The sequence below is a fragment of the Stegodyphus dumicola genome, chromosome 3, assembly GCF_044657685.1.
Source record: "Stegodyphus dumicola isolate Sdum_Otavi_A_Nest chromosome 3, ASM4465768v1".
NCBI lineage: Eukaryota > Metazoa > Arthropoda > Arachnida > Araneae > Eresidae > Stegodyphus > Stegodyphus dumicola.
The window spans coordinates 218,964,725-218,986,903 of record NC_140770.1 but is presented as its reverse complement, the minus strand read 5'-3'; the positions used below and the strand labels follow the sequence as shown (position 1 = coordinate 218,986,903).

At 31.5% G+C, this 22,179-nt stretch overlaps 1 protein-coding gene across 3 annotated transcripts in view; it reads right to left on the bottom strand.

The window, feature by feature from the left end:
* The window catches only part of LOC118185156 (protein turtle-like), a 657,136-nt gene that overhangs the window by 220,629 nt on the left and 414,328 nt on the right, over positions 1–22,179 (bottom strand). For all 3 annotated transcript variants that reach the window (XM_085813856.1, XM_085813857.1, XM_085813858.1), the window contains exon 7: positions 19,640–19,927. In XM_085813856.1, the coding sequence (XP_085669982.1) occupies positions 19,640–19,927 (288 nt within the window). The remainder of the gene's footprint in view (positions 1–19,639; positions 19,928–22,179) is intronic.

Below are 22,179 nucleotides of genomic sequence, written 5' to 3'. Positions count from 1 at the left end.
CAGCATTACTCTTCATATTTGAATTTGTTGCGTGACGATTCTTAAGTTCCACCGCAAGTTGGTTGTCGGTATTATTGTAAGCACGAAGTACGTACCTTTTCTGTTCAGAGTTTGACGAACATAAAAGGTTATTTTTACCCTTCTTCTGGGCTGGTATTCTTTACGCCTGTGCGAGAAGTCACCAGGTGCATTAGTGGGATCTAGCAGAGTTTATTTTACCAAAAAGAACACGATCCTACAGACTAATCTATAATTTTAATAAACAGGTTACTCTACGTATGTGACTAGATTCTTCGTGTAACTTAATAAATGAGCGACAAATAAACAGCGACGGTTAACGCGTATGCAAGCCTTGATATAGTTAATATATCGAAACTATTTCAGATTGTATTAGTCTGCAATCATTGGTTTCTGAGATATATAGCTGGCTGTTTTAAAATTTATTTAGATCTGCATACCAGTTGCATGCAAATTGAAAATGCAAACTTCTTTTCCGTTTGGTGCCTGGATTTACTCTTTAGTAAATGCATCTATGCTTATAGTGAGGAAAGGTTAAGGACTTACGATTTACAATGAAAAAGGAGAATTTCCAGAATGCGAATATGAGTCTTTCAATATGAACAATGTACAACGAACTCCAGGGTCAGTAAATACTCCTTAACATTAGCTAAGCAAAATATCATGCGCTCTGTGGTCTCATTATATAAATTAAATACGTCCTCGTGCGAATGTGAGTTCGCACTAACTGATTAAAATTATTTGATTCCTATGCTTAGGAGAAATAGCAGTAAAATGCAAATGTTTAATGTTTTATCGCAAGGAAAATGTAAATATCTTGAGTTAAAATAAGCTTCATTTAATTAATTCCGCTTTTCACTGCGAAGAACAAAGTACCTCATTCAAATGAAATTTCACCGTCCACCTCACAATAATCGCATCGATTTATTCAAGATATTTTATTATTTAAGTTCGGAATTTAAAACAGTTGAAATGTTCCTTTGAAGAACGTGAGTTAATCAAATAATCTGAAAGCGCTCATGAGCTTTTGTTGTTGTAAAGTTCAGATTGTAATCAGAGCTCGTGATCAAAAGTACTTTCATTTGCATAAATGTCCCAAAAAGGGATACAAATTACCATGGAAGTATAATAAATACAGATCATCCGTGAAAAGGACCGCCCTAATCTAAACCCCCGTAGGCTTAATCAAAGCTTTTCCGAGACAAAAGTGCAGAATTTATTCATTTGGTGAAAGCACTGGATTCGAAAGTGAGTTACGTTCACCATCAGGATCTTGATTCAGACACCGTTGTTGCAATAACACAATTACTTGAAATGAAAATTTGTTTATGCGCCGTTATTTAATCAATTTATGCAAAACTGAGTTTAGTTCATGACTCAAGATTTTAAAAATTAGCTAAATCCATCCAATGCTTTTAAATTTTGAAAAATGCAAGATGCATGAATACTAGCACGTTTATGTAAGAACATAGGGCTGCTTCATCCATTGTACTTCAAACTGACTGATTTCAAACTCGCCGATGCGTCTTCAAATGACTGAAATTCGTAGAAATTTCGGAACGGAGTTTATTATAAATTATACCTATTTATAATAATAAAATTTAAAGGGTAATAAAAGATAATCATTAATTTCGAAGTAAACTTTTATTATAAGAGAAAAGAATATGCAAAAATTGAGAAACAATATTTACAAATGCGTATAATCTTGTTCACAAAATTCAAAATTGCTGAAACATGGCTATCGATGCTTAAATATATACACAATTTAAAATTAGGAAGATTTTATAATAGTTATGAATTCAATATGTATTTTTGAATATAAGCTGAATCGACTAGGAGGTAAGATCTCGCTCCAAATTTTATCCAAGATTGATGATTCACGTACAACCGATTTAAAAATTGCCTTATGAACCTAGTTATGCATAGCCCGGAATGAGAAAAATTGAGGGTTTAATTTAACTAGACCAGGGTTTCTTAAACTTTTTGGTTTGGGGACCCCATGGTATTTATGATTTATGGAAATGTTGTGGGACAGTTAGAACAAATGCTGTGAGAAAATTTCTAATAAAAATGTTCAAAGATAAACAGAAAGTAAGGAACTGAGCTTTTAAACACTGAAGTTTTCATCAAGTCTGCAATACTCAGGGTTCTGCAATTTTTTTCTAATCATTTCTGCTTCTTCTTCATTTTAGTACTTATTTTCCTATCATTTCAGTTTTTTAAAAAATATTCTTAGAAACCGCGCTCTAGATTTGTCCATTACAGAATTCCACAGAAGTGATAAGCATTATCCCTTCCTTATGAAAAGCCAGAATTAATCATGGCACTGATTTAAAATTTAAGAATTTGTTTTGAATGGAAGCAAATGCTTGCATTTACTAATTTTTTAAGACTTACAACTGTATTAAAAAAGTTTCCTTAGACCTTGTTTCTTGTACAATGAAAAGCCTCGCAGGAATTGGCTAGATACAATTTCTCAATATTTTAGCTTTTCATAGGTTTGATATTATAGTTTATACTATTTATAGTTACACTTTTTATACTCTTTATAGTTCCATTAAATTAAGATTTCCAAGACATATGATACAATTCTCTTAGGATACTGGAAGCCTTATATTCGTAAGATGTAAGAGAAGTTTATATGTTAAACATAATCCTAGAAAAACTAGAAGTAATAATTATTATTAAATATTAAAACTAAGTCATTTTAAACGGCTTATTGCATTAGTCTCTTCTATTGCAGAAGTCGAAATGCTGGAATGCGTCTAAGGATATAACGAAATATATTCAAAAGCATATTTACACAAGAAAAATATAGCTGCAAAAAAACAAACTTCAGCTTTCAAAAGAGTCGCCGCACTTTTATAATGCAGATATTTCAAATACTACAAGTGTAGACAGTCGTTTATGGTAGGAATAAAATGGCATCGAGCTTTTTGTGTAGTTTTGCCCTAGGATATTAAAATATATTGGAATAAATCCCAGTGTATGCTCCACTCAGTGAGTGCTTTTAAGAAATTGTATTTGCTTTCCGTAGTGTCAACTAGTAACGAAGACATATATGCAATACTATTTCTCAAAATATGATACGCAGCAATGAAAACATTCGAAAGTTAAATCAACAATCGCAGTAAAATTGTAACACTGTGTTAAATCGTAGCAGTCAACTCGAGTATGTACTCATGTAATTAACGATGTTCAGTAAGACTCAAAATATCTCACGGATGATTTTGGAGAGCAAACACTTATATTATATATATAAATAAAAATAAATTAATAAAATAAATTAAATATATAAATAAAAGTTTTTCGTCTGACACCAGTTGTTACGTTATTTTCTTCCTTCACGTTCGTACGGGGTTCGTGTGGATTTGGAGTGAATAACGACGACACTTGATGAAGTATCGAATAACACACTTTATTGGCCAATATTGTCAGGACAGCTCCAAAACACGTTTCACAGTCGCCGATGAACTACTATAAACACGCTGACACGATCAGCGACACAGCCTCCAGGTTATCAGGCTATCACAGTGGAGACAGCTTCACGACAGAGTACTAGAGTATAGCTCCTGACTCTGCTCGGTCGTTCTCGGAATTCCACGTACTCTCGAGACTCTCCACGCTACAGCTCGCGATGCACTCGACGACACAGAGCACAGCTCCCGACTCTTCGTTTCAGTCGTTCCCGGAGCCTAACACACTCTCTCGACGATGCACTAACCGCGATACACTAAGAGACTCTTCGATGCACTCGACGACCAACTCGGCGCTAGATTCGAGACACTCGCTCAATGACTGACTATCAGCTCGCTAGACGAGGCACACTCACTGACTGCGGAACAGCAGGGTTTATATAGCTTTCGGCTTGTGTTCGAGAACATTCTGGGCTAAACCGGTAAGAATTCGTTCCAGAAGGTTCTCCATTCGTCCATGGCATATCGCCAATTGTGTCGTCAAATGGACGATTTCTCGCCAAATGTGGCAACCCTGCCTTCCTTGCTATTTTACTGGTAATCCTAAAACTAGAATACATATACATATTTTAGGTTACCTTCAATTTATATTTTTTCTTTAAATTCCTGTTTAACGTTCTCTATATTTCCTCTCACAGTTTGCTTGAAACAACCTTTACTATATATGAATTAAAATTTTTAAATTTATTTATTCCTCACATTTTTTTCTCTTTCAAAAACACTTTTTGCTCAATTCACTAAATTTCAAAAATTCATTATTTTCTTACTAAACACTACAACTTATTCCATTCGTTAAACGAAATACTACAAAGTTTGAACAACAAATTGTTGAACTGGAGCGAATTAATACTTCACTTGAATTCAAACTGGCGACTTTTATAAGATTCATTATTTTTATGTTGCAATAGAAGGTTTTCTAATTATTTTATTGAGTTCAATCAGCTCAAATTCTTAGTTTATCTAAATTCATTAGACTTTACTACTTGCAGGTGTACATAAATTTTTTATTTCAAAACTTTATAGTCTTGTGATACAGATTTTAAGAATTCCCCCCTCTATTTTTATTGTTTATTTTCCATTTTATATTTTTTAGGTCAAATTTTAATTTATCTCTCTTATCTTTGCATATGTTTGATTACTTCAGTTTTACATATTTTTGGATTCTCCCCTCTTATGATTTTCGCTATTTTTTAAACCCGACTTGTACGTTTTCAAAATTTGCATATAGTTCTGTTATTTACAGTTCTGAATTAAAAATAATGTTCATAAGGTTTTGTTTTTTCAAGTATTAAAATGTTCGTTTCAAGTTTTACTTTTGTACTCAATCTACTCAAAAACATTTTTAAACTTTTTCTAGTATTTCACATTTCTTTTTGAAGTTGTGCATAGGTTTGAGGTATTTCGATATTTAGGGGTTGGACTGACGAAGACACAGCTTACATTGATTGCTTTTTTAAGATCAATTTAAAATTTTAAAGTTTTTAAATTTTAAAGTTAAAATTTAAAATTTTTAAGTATTTTTAAAGTTTATATATATATATATGTGTGTGTGTGTGTGATATTTTAAATGCACTGCTTAAAAACTGCGTAGTTTAGCATCCAGCAGTCGTAGTGGCTGAGGGTGAAAGCATGATGATGCAGCTAACAAAACTGAGCTTGAAGAATCACAATATTTATTTTCACGCATATCAAATAATATCTTTGTAGACAATATACTTTTCGATCACAGTTCAATACAAAAATTTTTATGTACACATGTTAAAAAAGTAAGACGTCATCTTAGATAAGTAAGCATAGTAGCGCAGCGGTGTTGCGTGACAGGAGAAGGTAAGAGGTCGAAGAAGAGATGTAATTGCTCCTGAAGCAGTATTTACGACTAGGTAGGTGCATATATACAGCAAAGCTGCGATTGGCTAAGTTTATGTTTTAGTTTCCTTTTGCAAGCAGCGCTATATAACTTGGAAAGATCCCAAATTTGAGAGCAAAGATGAACTTCGCGGAGAACATCAAATCTAGAATAGTCAATTTTGTGGTCAACAATAATTTTTTAGCTTCAGCCATCGTATTTTATCTCATCTTACATGTATATATGTATATGTGTATATATATATATATATATATATATATATATATATATATATATATATATATATATATATATATATATATATATATATATACATATACCTCGCTGCCGAATACATGTATATATATATATATGTGTGTGTGTGTGTGTGTGTGCATGTATTACAATTTAATGATTTTCCCTCAAAAATGATTAAATTTCCTTGTTTAATTATTTCAAAAATAAGTATTTAAATTTATATTTCTAATACTATAAAATGTTTTATCTTTCACTTTCATTAAACCGAGCAGAAACGTTATTACTTACCTGTTAAAATTTCAGAATAATATTAATTAATTAATCATTTCATAATTTTAAAAAATATGAACTTACTTTTTTGTTATACGAACGTATTTACCTTTTTAAAATTTGCAATATTTATATATTCATCAATTTTTCTAAATTTTATGATTTTTCTAAATATTACATATTTTCTATATTATTCTAAAACATAATTTTTATACTCATTTTCTGAGCAAATATTTAAAATTATTTCATTCGCTTCTTACATTTACGTTATTCATAAAATTTGCCTTGTTTCGACTCCAATTGACTTTTAACATTAAATGCTTAAAGTTTATATATATATGTATATATATATATATATATATATATATATATATATAATAAAAATAAGCATGATTTGTGGTGATGAAATGACCCTTTTGACGAACAGAGATTTGATGTAATAGTTTAGGTATTTAGTAGAATACACAGTTCACATTTTTAAGAAATGACCAGGTGGTAGTGACATAACTGAATAGCAAAAGGATGATTGCGCAAAAGGACGTTTTACACCAAGACATGATTATATTAAACAGATTACATTTCGGATCACATTACGAGAATTTTTACATTAAGTGAATTAAATTTCAGATGCATACCAGATTAATATTCGGATGCTGGGTTCAAATTTCATCGCATTCCAGGAGGAACTGCGGATCACACTTCAGAATTACAGGAAATAAAGACCATATTAGTAATATTATTGCTTTGCTAATTTTAGACTGAAGAGGCGAGAGTGGCCGAATTTTGCTGTTGTTAATTTATTATTAGAATCTTACATATTTTGCTTTTACATACCCCCCCCCCCTTCAAGGAGAAAAAGGCTTATCAAGAGAAAATAAATTTTAGATGGAAAGCGTTAAAGTATTAACAAATAAAGAGAAATCATTTGAAAAATATAAATATAAATAATAAACTTTTATATAAAATAATTAAAAATACATATTTTTATAATATTTTAATGTCCACATGATCATGCTTTTTCAGAAAAGTCTTTTGAAAACTTTACACACAATATCACAATTATAAAACATTTATGTACCCGTCACTTATTTTGAATAATCCGAACAAATTTCAAGATTTCGAACTAATTTTCAGCATTTATTTTATATTTCAACATCATAAATTTTATAATAGGCTTACCGAAATTGTGGTTTTTAGTTTTATTATTGCATTTCTAATTTTTATGTCTTATGCAAAACTAGATGATCCCAAAGCTTTCTGCAAATACAGACGTATTTATCTGTTAGGCTAATCCACTTAAACTAACTGATGTATTAATTCATCAATGGTTAAGGGATGCTCTATAGTTACGTATAAAGCCTCCCTTTCTTACATAAGATACCTGGCCTTTGTGAACTAGAGTACTTATTCCGTTATAAAATAATAAAACCATATTCCATTACATTAAAAAATAATAATTCTGTACGTCGCCCAGACGGTATAGTGGCTAGGGGAGCCTACTACTGCACCGAAGGGCCCGGTTTCGAATCGCAGGTAAGACATGGATGCTTGTAAACGTATAGTGTCGGTGCGTCATGGCAGCACTCTAAATATGCGGCTTAAAACTGGGGGTGGAAAATAGAAGTCCAACCTCTCTTCGGAGTAGGCTGTGGCAACCACTGTTCCATGTAATATGAACAAGACAACAATAACAGTAATTCTGTTGAAAAAGTTACATTTTTTTCAGAAGGTGGGGACCTTCAACTTTATATTGCATGAGGAGGGTAAAAGAAACAACTAGCAGAGGAAAAAGAGTGCGTCAGTTTTGAACCAGTTCTTCTTCAACATACTGTATACTTAGCAGAAAATCACCTATAAATTTTCAACATTCATTTACCGTAATTTTGAAATTTTACTTAGCTGTATTAGTTTTTCTTATTTTTTATATTCACTTCATTTTCAGAGTAATTATAAAACTGACATTAATTCGAACATTTTAAAAATACCTCAAAATTATTTCATTCACTTCTCTACTTTATTAATGACACTTACTGATCTTTCCTTAAAAAAGATTAAAATTCTTTATTTAATTAATTCAAAAATAGGTATTTAAATTTATATTTCTACTATCATAAAATTTTTAATCCTTCATTTTCATAATACAAAGAAGAAACAGTATGACGTGTTTCAATTTCAGTATAATATTAATTAACTAATTATTTCATAATTATGAAAACTTCACGTTTTTCTTACATGAAATTATTCACCTTTTTAAAATTTTTAATACTTTCATATTCACCATAACAATACTGAAGTTTCTAAATATTATGTATTTTCCATATTATATTCAAATCATAATTTTTATATCTATTTTCTGAGCTGATATTTAAAATAATTTCATTCATTTCTTACATTTAACTCATGCCTACAAGTTAGACGTAATAATATCATACTTAAAATAATTCCTTAAATATAATTATTAATAACTTTAAAATTTACTAATATTAATTAAATAAAATAATATTGAAGTGTTGAAATACTCTACTTTATTTATTAGACCACATTGTTAAAATTCAGATTTTTATGCAGTAAAAGTTTTGGTTGATAACTTCATAAAACTGTGCAAAGTTTTTAAAATACAATATAATAAGAAAAACAGCATATCTAAATTTAAATGTAATTTATATTATTGGCATTTTGCATTTTTATTCGATGATTATCAGAACATTTTAAATTGTATTTATTAACACATAAATTATTAACACATAAATTAAATGGAAAAATCAGAATTGTAGATTTTCGAAACAGAAGTAATGCATGTAAAAATTAATAAAATCCCTTTAAACATATTTGTTTCACTGAGCACGTATATGAATTTTGTTTTACTGTCAGTTCACACATACGGAATAAATGGTACTTATGAGTGATTATCTTAGCTCATGTTCCATATTGAAACTGAAGCTTACGAAAATAGCTCAAACACGGGAGCTGAAAACATTTCTTGTAAACGCGTTATGTTTTTGAAGATCATTCAAAAGATTCCAAGTAAGTTTTGAAGTAATGGTGGTTAACAGCATCTTTAAAGCAATTTTTTAAATCGCGGAGGAGCAACATTGTGCAGAACCTAAAGAAGGATTTCATTATGAATTCAGAAAATAAAATTAACAAGCGCGACGTAGATTTGCATTAAAATTTTTGGTGAAACGGGACTTTTCCCTAAGGTGGACTAATTGTAATGAAATAAGAAGAATAAGAAGAAGCTCCTTGAGATAACGTAGCGTGAAAGATGGAAGCATAAGTCAGAAACTTGCAGACGTGGCCAAATTCAATTATTTCCTTTTTATTCATGGTTGGCGTACATTTTCATTTAATCCAACACAAATTAAACCGACGCCATAGCGCCTTATTCTTAATGTTTTACATTGGATAAACTTGAAAAATATATTTTATAAGGTAGCAGCATGTTGCTCTGGTGAAGGGGAAGAGCATAAAGAGGCCACTAAGAGATGAAAGCGAGATTACATAGCAAAGATCTATACAAAGGCATGATTATATCAAACAGATTACATTTCGGATTACATTACAAGAATGTTTATAGAAAGCGAGTTGCATTTCAAATACATAACAGGTTAATATTTGGATGCTGGGTTGAGATTTCATTGCATTCCCAGGAATAATTTCGCAACAAAGATAGATGAGGGACCACTTTTCAGAATTACAGGAACTAAAGATTATATTAGAAAAGTTACTGCTTAGCTACTTTTAAAATGAAGAGGGGAACGTGTTCAAATTTCGCTAATTTGAATTAATTATTATAAAGGTTGATATTATATATATATGTATAAGAAGATAATTTCAAACTAAGACCCTCCATTTTCGAACTTCTTTGAACTGAATTTAAAAAATAGAGACTGCAACTTACTTGTTAATAAAATTTTATTCTGTATCAATTTTTAAAACTAAATTTAAATAATTTTCCAATATTGTGTAAGCTTTTTCTTCTAATTTACAAGTTTTAAGTTTTTTCAATACATATAAAGACAATTATTACCACCACTATTAATTTATTTTGCATTATTAAAATTTTTTATGTTACCGCATCTGTTACTGCGTTCAGAGCGCTAATGGATTAGGGTTTGAAATGCTTTGTTTTTATTTATCATATATGTATATATATATATATATATACATACATAAAAATGGACAGTGTGCGTTCGTTTTGGTTTGCAAAGCCAAGCTGGGTACTTAATCCTCATACTGTAATTATTATAATACAATCTGAAATTTTCACTTTTTCTATTTGGTTACTATTGCTATTTTACAGAATTTATTTGCTGTGGGTATTTTTATTATTATTCTTGCTTATGATTCTTAAATTGTGGTTATTTTATGTAAGAATTTAGAATTCAGAACTTACATTTGTTTTAAACATATGCATTAAAATTTTTTTTTTTACTGATATTGTTTAAACTTATTTACTTCACTCAAAAATCTTAATAATGTACTTTCTAAATTATATAATTTCTACAGATGTCTCTTTCTTCATTATATATATATAATTAGAAAACCTTTTTGAAGAAATAGAAATTTGATTAAAACCAGGAATTATAATAAGACAAACAAATTTAGTCTGTTTTTTATTTAGTATTTTAAATTAGTATTTCCTAGACCAGGGATTGTCCAATATGAGAGAAGTATGCTTTGTATTTTCAAAATTGCAAATTTTGTGTGCGGAGTGTAAAAATTAATCCGTAGTGTAGGAAAATGTAGGATTTGGCTGAGGTACAAATGAGTCAAATTGTTGGTGTTCAACTTGATAGTGCATGTATAACCTTACTTCTCAAGTTATCCCGAATATTGAGAGATACCTTCTTTAAAGTCAGGATAACAAACAATATTTTAGGGAAAATATCATGTGTAACAGATAGCTGTAGGAGGTAAACGAAGTTTACTGACAGAGCCAGGAAGGTATAGGATTGTTACGTCGAAAAGAAAAACTACTGCCAAGAAAGCTAATTGCTCTACGTCCACAAAACCCAGATTTGACGTATGCAGTACTAAATGCATAAACAGAGTACTTACCAAAGAGATGCTCCGAAATCTTTTGTTTCATAAATAAAAACAAAGCATAGATGTCGCAGTGGTGTTAGGAATGTAAAGCATAGGAAGGGAGCAAGAGAAACTTGTACTGTTCTCATGTGAGTCAAACTTCGCATTATTTTTCACCTCAGAACAAGTTTATATCCAGAAAATACTGGTAGAAGCTTCTGATCTTGATTTGGCTGCTGCGTTGAATAAAATATGTTAGTATTTCCATTACATTTGGAGCAATAATATCGTGGATTACAACAGAACCAGTCATCAACTTATAAGAAAGTGTAGATATTATTGTCATGATAAGCATTTCAGACAGCAGTGTCCAAACAATCACTGTCGTAGATGCTGTTTGCTGCAGGTAACTGAACCTTTCAGGTAGGTAATGCTTCCCATTCGTCGAAGTCATAATATTCAGTCGTAGTTTGAAGTACATGAGGATAAATTACACATTTTTCCTGATCTACACAACAACCAGACTTAAATATCATTGAACCACTATGAACTGGATTGCAAAATGAGTAAGACCTCGCTTTCTCTCCTCGTTATATACAAGGTGTCCCAGGATTAGTGGGACACATTTTAAGGTGAGGTAAGGGACATCACAAGGTTTTAGGTTTGCGTAGCATTCGATATTTGGAAAGGTCTTCGATCGGCGCGAGGTGCCATTGTTGACAAGAGTATTGGAGGAAACAGACCTGAATTGCCGCAGTCTTTTGAGCTGTCAATCGCCCGCAGAGGAGTATGGAACGCTTCACTAAAAACGAGCTGGCATATATGCACCTGATTTACGTATTGGCAGAAGGGAATGCACGTGCAGCAGAAAGATTGTATCTCGAGAGGTACCCACAGAGAGATGCACCGAACTGCCGGATGTTTACTATCACGATTTGTGTGAATATGGATCATTAAGAGGTAACAGGCATAGTAAGGGCGAGCCACGAGCGACTCGAACGCCCAGTATGGAAAAAAATGTGTTGGATTACTGTTTGAAAGAATCCGAGTACCAGCGTACGACCCGTCGCTGCGACTGATTTCACATATTGGTGAATGGTACTTTGCACAGATACTACTTTGTATTACTTTTATCTATTGTGGATCCCTGATGTTGATAAGCAGTTACAATATTTAATTGTTTATATTTATTATGTAAATTGTATATTGGAGTATAACACTTCGCATGGAGTTTATTTTGTGTAATTTTCCCAATTATTGTCAAAGTACAAATTTATGTACACTGGATCAATTAAGGAGATTGCAATGTATAAACTTATGTACACTAGATCAATATCGATGGTAAGTTATATTGTGTATAATAATTTGCATATAATTGTAATGTAAGTATATGTGCATAATTCTTTGTTAATTAAGATACCTCGATAAGTAAATGATACACAAATAATCATCATTGTAAGAATATACATGTGCCTATGGCAAAGATGTCTTGTAAATTATTTTGTGCAATTGTAATATGTAAACTCTTTTGATTATGAACAATAAATGCCCGACTGACCTGCCAGCCTCTACTGAGGCTACGAGGAGCTAGCTAGTAGATTTTCCACGGTCTAGACATTACTTCGCTTGGCATTTCCATAGGTCGGATGTATATTCCGTGGCGCCCTGTCGGAGGATTTCGGAGTAGTATTCATCGTGTTTTGCAACGTGAAGGCTTACACCTATACTATCTTCAAAGAGTACCGTCACTGATCCCCACAAATCGTCTTGAGCGTGTGCGTTATGCACGGTGGTGCATAAAACACACGCTATGACCATTGTCGCCAAGAAACGCATTTCCCATCCAACGTTTTATTTACGGATGAGGCGTACTTGAATCGAAATGGTGTGTTAAACCACCACAATGCGCATTTATGGGCTGGAAAGTATTCCCATGACATAAGACCACATGCTACCCAACATCGCTTTTCAGTGCATGTTTGGTCTGGTGTGGTCGGCGATCACTTTGTCGAGGCTTACTTGTTGCGACACCTGCGGATTATCTCATCTTTCTGCAAGACGTGCTACCAAGCTTACTTCAACATATACCACAACATGTCAGACGCCGTATATGGTTTCAGCATGATAGGGCATCTCTCCATTATGACAGATGTATTCGTGAACATTTGAATCGGGCCACCGCGCTCTTCTGATTTAAGTAGCATGGATTTATTTCTATGGAGTGCACTGAAATGGTTGTATACGCAACACCTGTGGATTCCAAAATTGATCTGGTTGCCAGAATTGTCTATGCTTCCGCGGATATCCGACAAAATCCAGGTGCATTTGAGCGAGTCCGCCAATCCCTGGCCCGACGGTGTAACGCATGGATTGCTAGCAATGGTGGAAATGCGAACATCTTTTGGGATATTTTCACATAGCATCTACCAGAGCACATATAATATCTTCGACCAATAAATATTTCATATAATCTCTGAGTTGTCTTTCTTCGTTTCTTGTACCTGTCATACTGCCTTGCCATAAAGTTTCTAACCATGGATTGCTATGCAAATCGAAATTCATGCGATGGTCCTCTACCTCGCCTTAAAGTTTGTTCCAATTATCCTGAGACACCCTGTATATTAAGAAACAATTAAAAAAATTAAAAATGAAATAATATTAACTTTGGCCTTTAAATGTTGTTTAAATTAAGGGTAACGTTCAACAGGAAAGGAAAGTGAACGATGTTTCTGTTGTAATTTTACAACTTAGTATATTTTTTAAACTATGAATAAAAAAACGAAGTTTTAAACTTAGTTATGAAATAAACAAACAATTAAGAATAATAAAACATATATCAAAACAGAACTGAAGCTTTACACATATGTTTGGAAAAGGAAAATGAGACTTTCGACCGATTAGGAAGTGAAGCTTAATTGTATTTAAAAAAAATAATTGATGCGTAAGTAATTACAATCAAAAAGGCTCTTCCCTCATTATTGGATCCAAGAAGGGAGAATTTAGAATTAGGCGATGAATTAAAAACACATCAGGATAAACCTTATTAGTGCATATGAAGATACTGTTTCAAATCAGACAAAGAAACAATAATAAAATTACTCCTTTCTGAAAAAGCATTTAGATTGACCAACAATGTAGTTTATTTAGTTAGTAGTATGGGAATACATTATGGCGTACATTGATTGTTATTCAGTAATCTGTTGCAAAGTACGTTCAATTAATTACGTGCACATTTTGTGTGACGCGTTGTGACTTTTCCTTACTAACTATTTTAAGCCTTGCGCTTAAACAAATGAAAACTTCTATCAGCCACTTAGATGATATAGTGGTTAGGGAAATTACTGTGGTACCGAAGGCCGGGGTTCGAATTACGCAGAAAGCATGGATGTTTGTAAATGTATAGCGTCTTTACTGCATGGGGGCGCTCTAAATATATGTAGAGCCGAAAGTCCTCTCGAGAGATTGACGGTAAGTGAAGAGAGATGGGAGACTCTTGCATCCGTTCCCCTGGGATACTCACTATCAGAAGTGGGTCACTGCTAAAGTCGTAATGTCACATGTATGGTGCTCAATACTCTTGAGAACGAGAAACGCAATCCTGCCCTCCTTGCCATGATTAATTTCGTGGCTTGTTGTAATGTTACTGTCAAACAAGTGAGATAAGTTAGAATACAACACAACAAAATCCCATCACCATTCTTCAGCTTGGTTAGGTGGACGGCTTTTCTTCTCAAGATAGTCAGCTGTAGTGGATGTTCGCCAAAATACTATCTCTAAAAAAATTCTTCACTATTTAATCTCAAAATAATTTTTATTCCTTTGAAGGTAGTTGGAAATAACCGAAAGTACAGGAAATTTGGAACTAATGCGTAAGCAGAAAGTGATACAGGTGATAAGTGGGTGATACATTGAATATGCTATAAATGAACCGAAATTTGCTGCGATATGTTTAGGTACAAATGTTTTACATTTGCCTGCGATTATTATTATTTCTTTAAAATGGAAGTCTTCTGTATTCCTGTTAATGAATCACATGCATTTAAATGTTTTGGTAAGTCATTATAATACGTTTAGATTTTAATAGATTTCAATGTGCACTCCCACCTTCCAAAAAGAGGAAGAGAAGAAACTCGTACAACAATATATTCGCAAGAATTTAAATTTTAATTATGCTTATGCAAATTATTTTAAAATAAATATTGGATCTGAAATTTTTTTGATTGGTATTTAGTTGAATGAAGAAATTTTTGCAGTAAGATTTTGTTACCTATTGCTTATTGAAAAGAAAGAAATTTTAAAGCATTAGCTACAAAAGTTTCAGCTGCCAGTGTTTCAAGGGCTGAAATGATATGTTAGACTTAAACAAATATTATTAGCTCCACTCTCATTACAGTAATTTTATAGATCTCCAAAATGAGCTCTTTCTCTCCAAATCAAAACTTTTAATAGCAATTTTATAAACTTAACTGCACATTAAACATGGAAGGAACTTCATATATTTTTGAGTTGATATACCCTGAGGTAACCTGGTACCCTTACAGTAAAAACTGCCGATATCCTGGTAGGATTTTAAAATTCTGTACAGGGGTGTAATTAATGTGATAGTTCAGAGTTTGCTTTTCTGTAATGTGATAGTTTCTACTTTTAATGTGGTAGTTTCTATTTTTCCTACTTTGTTATAGTTTCTACTTTTAATGCGGTAGTTTCTATTTTTCCTACTTTGTGATAGTTGCTACTTTTCTGTAATCAATGTGATACTCGTCGTTCCTATTTTTCTCTTATTTCTTGCATATTATGGACGCGGATAACATCCAGAGGCACGTATGTTTGATTTGAAGTTGCTATTAACTCTTTCGCATTGATAGAGGCCAAAATCTATTCCCTCAATAACTTGAAATGTTGAGGAATTGCAAATTTATGTTAAAATAGATTTCCTTCTCCCCCTGCCAAGTAGAACGCTACAGCGCTAACAGTAACCTACTTAAGTGAAGTGATTAGTTCTCTCTTTGGGGAATGTTGGTTGCAGTTTCCCCTTAGAGCACGAAGTGCGAGCATCAATAGCTAAACAAAGGAGAAGGAAGGTGGACTAACACATAACACAGCTTTCTTCAGTCGCTTAAAAAGAATTATTGGCACGTCATTTAACAATTCCTAAAACCAATTAGACATGCAATAGCGTGATGGAGGAAAGCACTAAATAGAAAATGGACGGAGGCGTTCAAGCGACCTGCCGAATTCTGAATGCACGGGCGTTTCGGATACTTCGCTGTGAAAGTGTTTAAAAGAAATTTACAGCTCAGCGATATGTAAAATAAAATAGCTACTCTGTTTTCCCAGTCAAGAAATTTCTATATTAGTGAAATAGTTAGATAAATTCTTCCGAAACTTGTGCTAGCATGATTTCCTCAGTTTTCATTACTTACAGGTTTGCTTAGATTTTAACCAAGAATTTGTTGAATGGAATTTGTATATCATGAAAGAAGCATGTATACGTCTATACTACATCAAACTGCTAATACTCGCAATATTCGTAAGGGAGACCATCGTCACAGTAATTTACTCGTGTTATCTGGCAGGGCCAACCTGTTTTCTTAATTTAATATTTTGTTAAGTCTATATAATTATATCGTAGTCTATAATTTAGTTAAATAAAAAGAAAAATGTCTTCGGTTCCGCATAATAATTTTTCTAGGAAGGATACAGTGATGAATTTTCAACTTGAGGTATTGAGGTACAAAAATGCCCACAAAATTAAACTTACAAGATATTTTATTATTAGCCACTGTTTTACAAGCTTAATACAGGGATTTCCAAAACTTTTCTTACATCGGCTCCTTTTATGGAAATATAGCATGATACAAATAATTGTATATAAATAACTTAAATACATCAGTTAGTCTAAAAACATGAAAAACACGCTTTTTTAAAGAACGGCTTATTATATTTATGTTTTATCATTTTAAATTTTGCAAATATAAACAAGTTTTCAGAAACAGAATCACGGATTTAAATTGCAGAAAAGATTGATTATAATTAACGTAAAAGTAGCGCTTGATGTACTGATGCTATTCTTTCAGCGCTTGGTTTAAAAGTGCTTAAATTAATTCTTAAATCACCTATTTCCAAAAAATATTCAACCGGTTTCGTGTTTTCAGCAGTAATTTATTATCTTGACTGAAATCCGCTTTCACTAGGCGAAAAGATGCTGAAGTCAATTATGTTGGTACAGTAACAACTTTATATTTAGGAATATTTCCCTCGTATCATTTTTAAGTTCCAAAAATTAACGTAACCTTTAGTTTTTGTAATCAATAGCATCTTGATTATCCGAATCAGCTTTTAGAGAATACTTGGCTGTCGACAGACACATTGATTATCACTGACCCTTTAAGAAATTTCATCGACAAGCAGGCTGTCATTACTGACACCGTTGGGAGCCTCTGCTTTAGTGGAATAAATCCGAAGATAATCCACTGGACAGAAAATATTTTCTCAATCGATTCCATTTTTAATTCACCCCCAAGTTATTTTAAGTAGTGTTGCTTTGTGTAATGTAATATCTCAGTTAAAGTTTACCATTGTAGAACTTCGTTAATTAAACATGTCTTTGTCTTACAATAGATTTCAGACCACAAGCAGTTAAAGTAGATGAGCAAATGCATTTCTAACTTCGAATATATTAAAAATAATCACACATACGTAGAAGCTTACATATTATCTTACATATTAAAACAATGAAAATTTTAATAAATAGTATACTGTTTTAACAACACGATGCATATTCTTATAAGGTATAGTTTATTCGATAAAAGTTTGCTGTGGAGAATAAACATGCGTGAAGTTAGATGAGACCTTTTGTAAAACAGTATGTTAAGAAGATTTTTCAAATAGGGTTAGTTACCACAAAAAATTCGAAAAGAAGTTTTTAACTTCGCATTAACTAAAAAAGCTTATAATTTGCTAATTCTTTAAGAAACCCTATATATTATTTCAGTGCATTAAAAAAGTGTACAAAATTATAACTCTTTCTGAAGTAAAATTTTAACGCGTAGTTAAAAATAAGTCGCGTTGAAAATTTCTTAAGGTTATACATTGATATGCTAAATAAAATTCCTTTTTTAAAAATTTTCTGTCTGAGGAAGCTTTGGTTATACTAAGAAGATACATTTTTGAAAGTTTGAAGTATTGAAGTCCGTCAAGTGTAAACTGAAACAAGTTATAATAAACTATCAACGCCGCGTTCTTTTTGTTTAAAACAGTAAAGTGTATTTCCATCGGCAATTTTATTTTATTTCATTTTCCAAGAAGATTTTAATATTTTATTTTTCATCAAACTTTGGATAATAAATATTCTTTACATTAAGAAAAAGATTACATTAACTAAACAAGTACACCATTCTGCATTTAAAACTAATTTTCCACCCTATAAACATTTTCGGGCACTTTTAGGAATTGTATACATCCCAAGCGTTGATGAGATACGCGTTATGATTTCATTCCGCATTGATTATTTTTCTTTTTCTTTTTTCACATCACTTTTGTCCCTGAGATTTTAATTTAAAGCAAAATAAGCCCCCCCTTTTTTTTTTTTTTTTTTGGTGTTTGGTTTTCCTTTATTGCTTTCTGGTATTGGATTTTACTTGAAATGCGCGTCCTTGCAATTTTCCTGTAGTTTATTTCAGTTTGCCATGTGTAATATTCACGTGCTTATTAAGATATCAGATTTATTTAGGAGAAGGAAAATGAAAAAAAAAAAAAAAAAAAAAAAAAAAGGTGTCCGAGAGTCGAAATCCGGACCTTCCGATGCTAGCCGGACGTGCTTTCTAGTTACACCACGAACGTACGTGGTCAGGAGGGAGGAAAACCTTACATGTTTAACTATCATTCTTTTATTGCTACAATTATTTTGTTTACATATTTTTTATTATGCTTACATATATTTATGAACTGTGAAATGGCTTCAAGTGATGGAATATTTCCTTTATGAGTAAGCACTCCACATCTAATTATTTTTCTCTCTCTCTCTCTCTATATATATATATTCAGCAGAACATACTTTCAGAACCTAAAAATAGTATCACAGTTTTTAAATCAGCTTATGGATTATATTCAGGATGTTTTGAAGTTACATTTTTTATGTAATGTTAAAATTAAAATTTGTCTGATTTGTTTCTTGTTTCTAAAGGAATACAAATAGTTCTGTTCATGTTAGAGGTAGCAGGAATCTTCAAGCGCGTAATTTGCACGAAATGTTGAAAAGTTTTCTATGTCTAAAGATGTATGACACTTAAATCAAGTCATCCGTTTTTAAACTTTATGATTATATGCGCATAATTACTAAAGCTTTGTTCTTTAATTTGATATAAGGGCCATTATTTTGCAGTGCTTAAGATACTAATTATAACGACAGCTCTGTTACTAACTCTTGATAAAGACTCTTCCTTCAGTAAGAGTTCATTATCTTTTCAAAATGGCTACACATCGATTAAAAATTATTAAACAAAAATTAAAATCTGGTGGGTGATACAACACGTTCACAAAACTAAGTAAGGAGCAAGTAGGGTCTGAATTACGAAGAAAACTTACAAGTTTCAAAGGAAGGCTTTTGTCTTAAGAGAATGGTATGATCTTTACCTAGGAAAATGCTAAGCATTCATTGTGTAAACATTTAACATAATTTTATAACTTCATTTAAACATAAATTTCAATATTATAAGTTAAATAAATGTATTAAACCACTGACCGGCTGGTATAATTTTAGCAACACACGGCTCTCTCTGTCCACCAATCGCATTACTGCCCCAACACAGCAAGAGACCATATCCGGCTAGAGTTCTTGGGGTGTAGCTAAGGACACTTCTGGAACCTTCACTCCACCACTTCTGAAGATTGACTACCTCGAGGGTGTTGTTCAGTGCCCATCGAAAATTCACATCCGGTGGATCGGCTTCCACTTCACACGTGACATTAACATTTTCTGTACGAGCCACTCCATACACCTTTGGATCAGACAGTTTGCACACAGGCGCATCTGAAACGGGAAATGTAACGGATGGGACATGAAAGGCTCTAAGAATTGAAATATATAGTCACCTAAACATTTAATAGTAAAATAAAAAGACAGAAATAATATTAAACTCTGATTGCCACTTTTTTCATGAAGTACATATAAAACACTTATTCCGTCGATTAACGTTAAGGAAAAAAATTAAATACTAAAATTATTAATTAGAATTTATTAATAGATTATGCTATTACTATACACTATAGAATTATTACTACATAATAATTACTATAGAATAATTCTACTGCAGAATGATTACTATAGAACTATTAATCTGTAATATTACTACAGAATTATTAATATAATATGTTATTACTATGTCATATAGTTGTTACTCGAAAGAACAAGTGGTACTCTTCTGCAGTCATTAATTCGTAAATGCAGGCACATAATAACTGAAGAACATTTATATTAATTTAGAAGTTAAACAATAAAAATCAGCGTTATATTCGAAAAATTTTCAGGATTAGTTACGATGGTTTTACCAAACCATCACCCTCAGATGCCAAAGTGCAAAGGATGATGCTTCCGTAAAACCATGGAAACTAGTCCTAGAAAATTTCATATATGTATCATATATGTATCATTCTTTGCAAAAAGAAGAAAGGGAAAAAAAAAGGAAAAAACATCTAAAGACCTTAAATTTTTTTTTCCGTTTTTCCAAAACTCTATGTACAATATGAATAAATAGAATTGAGTTGAGGAATAACTGAATAAAATTTTTAGATTCTATTTTCTAAAAAGTAATTTAATTATTCAAAAAGTAGCTTAATTGATTTAATAAATTAAAAAATATTCATGATGAAATTACACAACTAATTGAGCCTGACTGAATTAATACCATTAACATTAAATCCTCCCGATAATTAAATGAAACAGGCATTAATAAATGTAAAAGAAAATTTAACTCCCCCTTTTCATATAAATTTCATTAAAATTAATGTTACAGGAAAAGCTTGGATAATTTAATATTTATTTGAACTTTAATAATTTAATTCAAAACATTTTCATTCTATGAGGTACATATCTAGCATTTACCTGGGATGGGTTTGAAATTCAGTACCCGTTTTTGTAATACAGGCATTAGTAAACTATTTTCAGTTATTGTTGTCTTCTTTACAGTATATCACAAATATTTAACAAAAATAATCATATTACATTACAGAAGTAATAACACAATGCGATTTTATAAATAACTGCATTAATCTCGAATAAAAAGATGTTCTGTTTATTTACTAATTTGATTTTTTAAATCTAAATTCCAATTTTCATTATTAAATAATTATGTTCTTCTAATTATCTGAGAATATTTTCAAGAACTTTCGGTTTTTATACAACATAATTTTTTTTTTTTAGTCCAAAGGGGCTTTGTCCCTGAAGCACTTTGTTTTCGTTTTGCGATTTTGCGTCGGACTCATAAACATCGGTTCACTTTTCAAACTGTTGCCACAAAATGTTAGAGTCCTGCATTATATTTGAAGAAATTAAATAATGAAAAATCTGCATAAATGATTGTCTATTTCTCGCATTGTGATAAAACAATGGTACATAGAGCCATCGAATTTTGAATGACGAAATCCTACTTATACTACTGCGAATATGGGCATCTGAAATCCCAAATTTGGAATTTGTTTTATTATAGATTTTATATTTTGTAAAAATTTAACGAATTTTTTATTTACAAACTCAATGCTTTAAAAGCGAGAAATGGCAACGTTATATAGAAAAAAAATACTTTTATCTCCAGCTCGCGAGACTGTGTATATCGGAAATTCTAAAGATATGCTTAATTTAACATTATTTTGCGATATTGCTCTTGAACTGAATTTTATGGTTTAAGTGCAAAGAACATGATATTTAATAAATAAAGGTAACACTCAAAACGTTAAAAGAACGCCCCTTTGGACGTAATTTAAAATCTGAAACATTTCAGTTTTTTTTTTTTTTTTTTACCAAAATAATGCATTATGTATTTAAAATATGTTACGAACGGATTAATTATTCTTCAGTGACATCATAGTAGATTGTTAATTGAGGTATATGATAGTTAAATTTTTACAAAATTATTTATATTTTATTGAATCTTTATTTATCTGAAATAAGAAGAAACTATTTTAAAAGTCCTGGTTATAATTCTTGAGAATATGTCTTATAGCATACTTTCAAAAGCGTAATCGAATGAGTACTGTGATAAATTAAGTATAAGGTTGCAGAGTCAT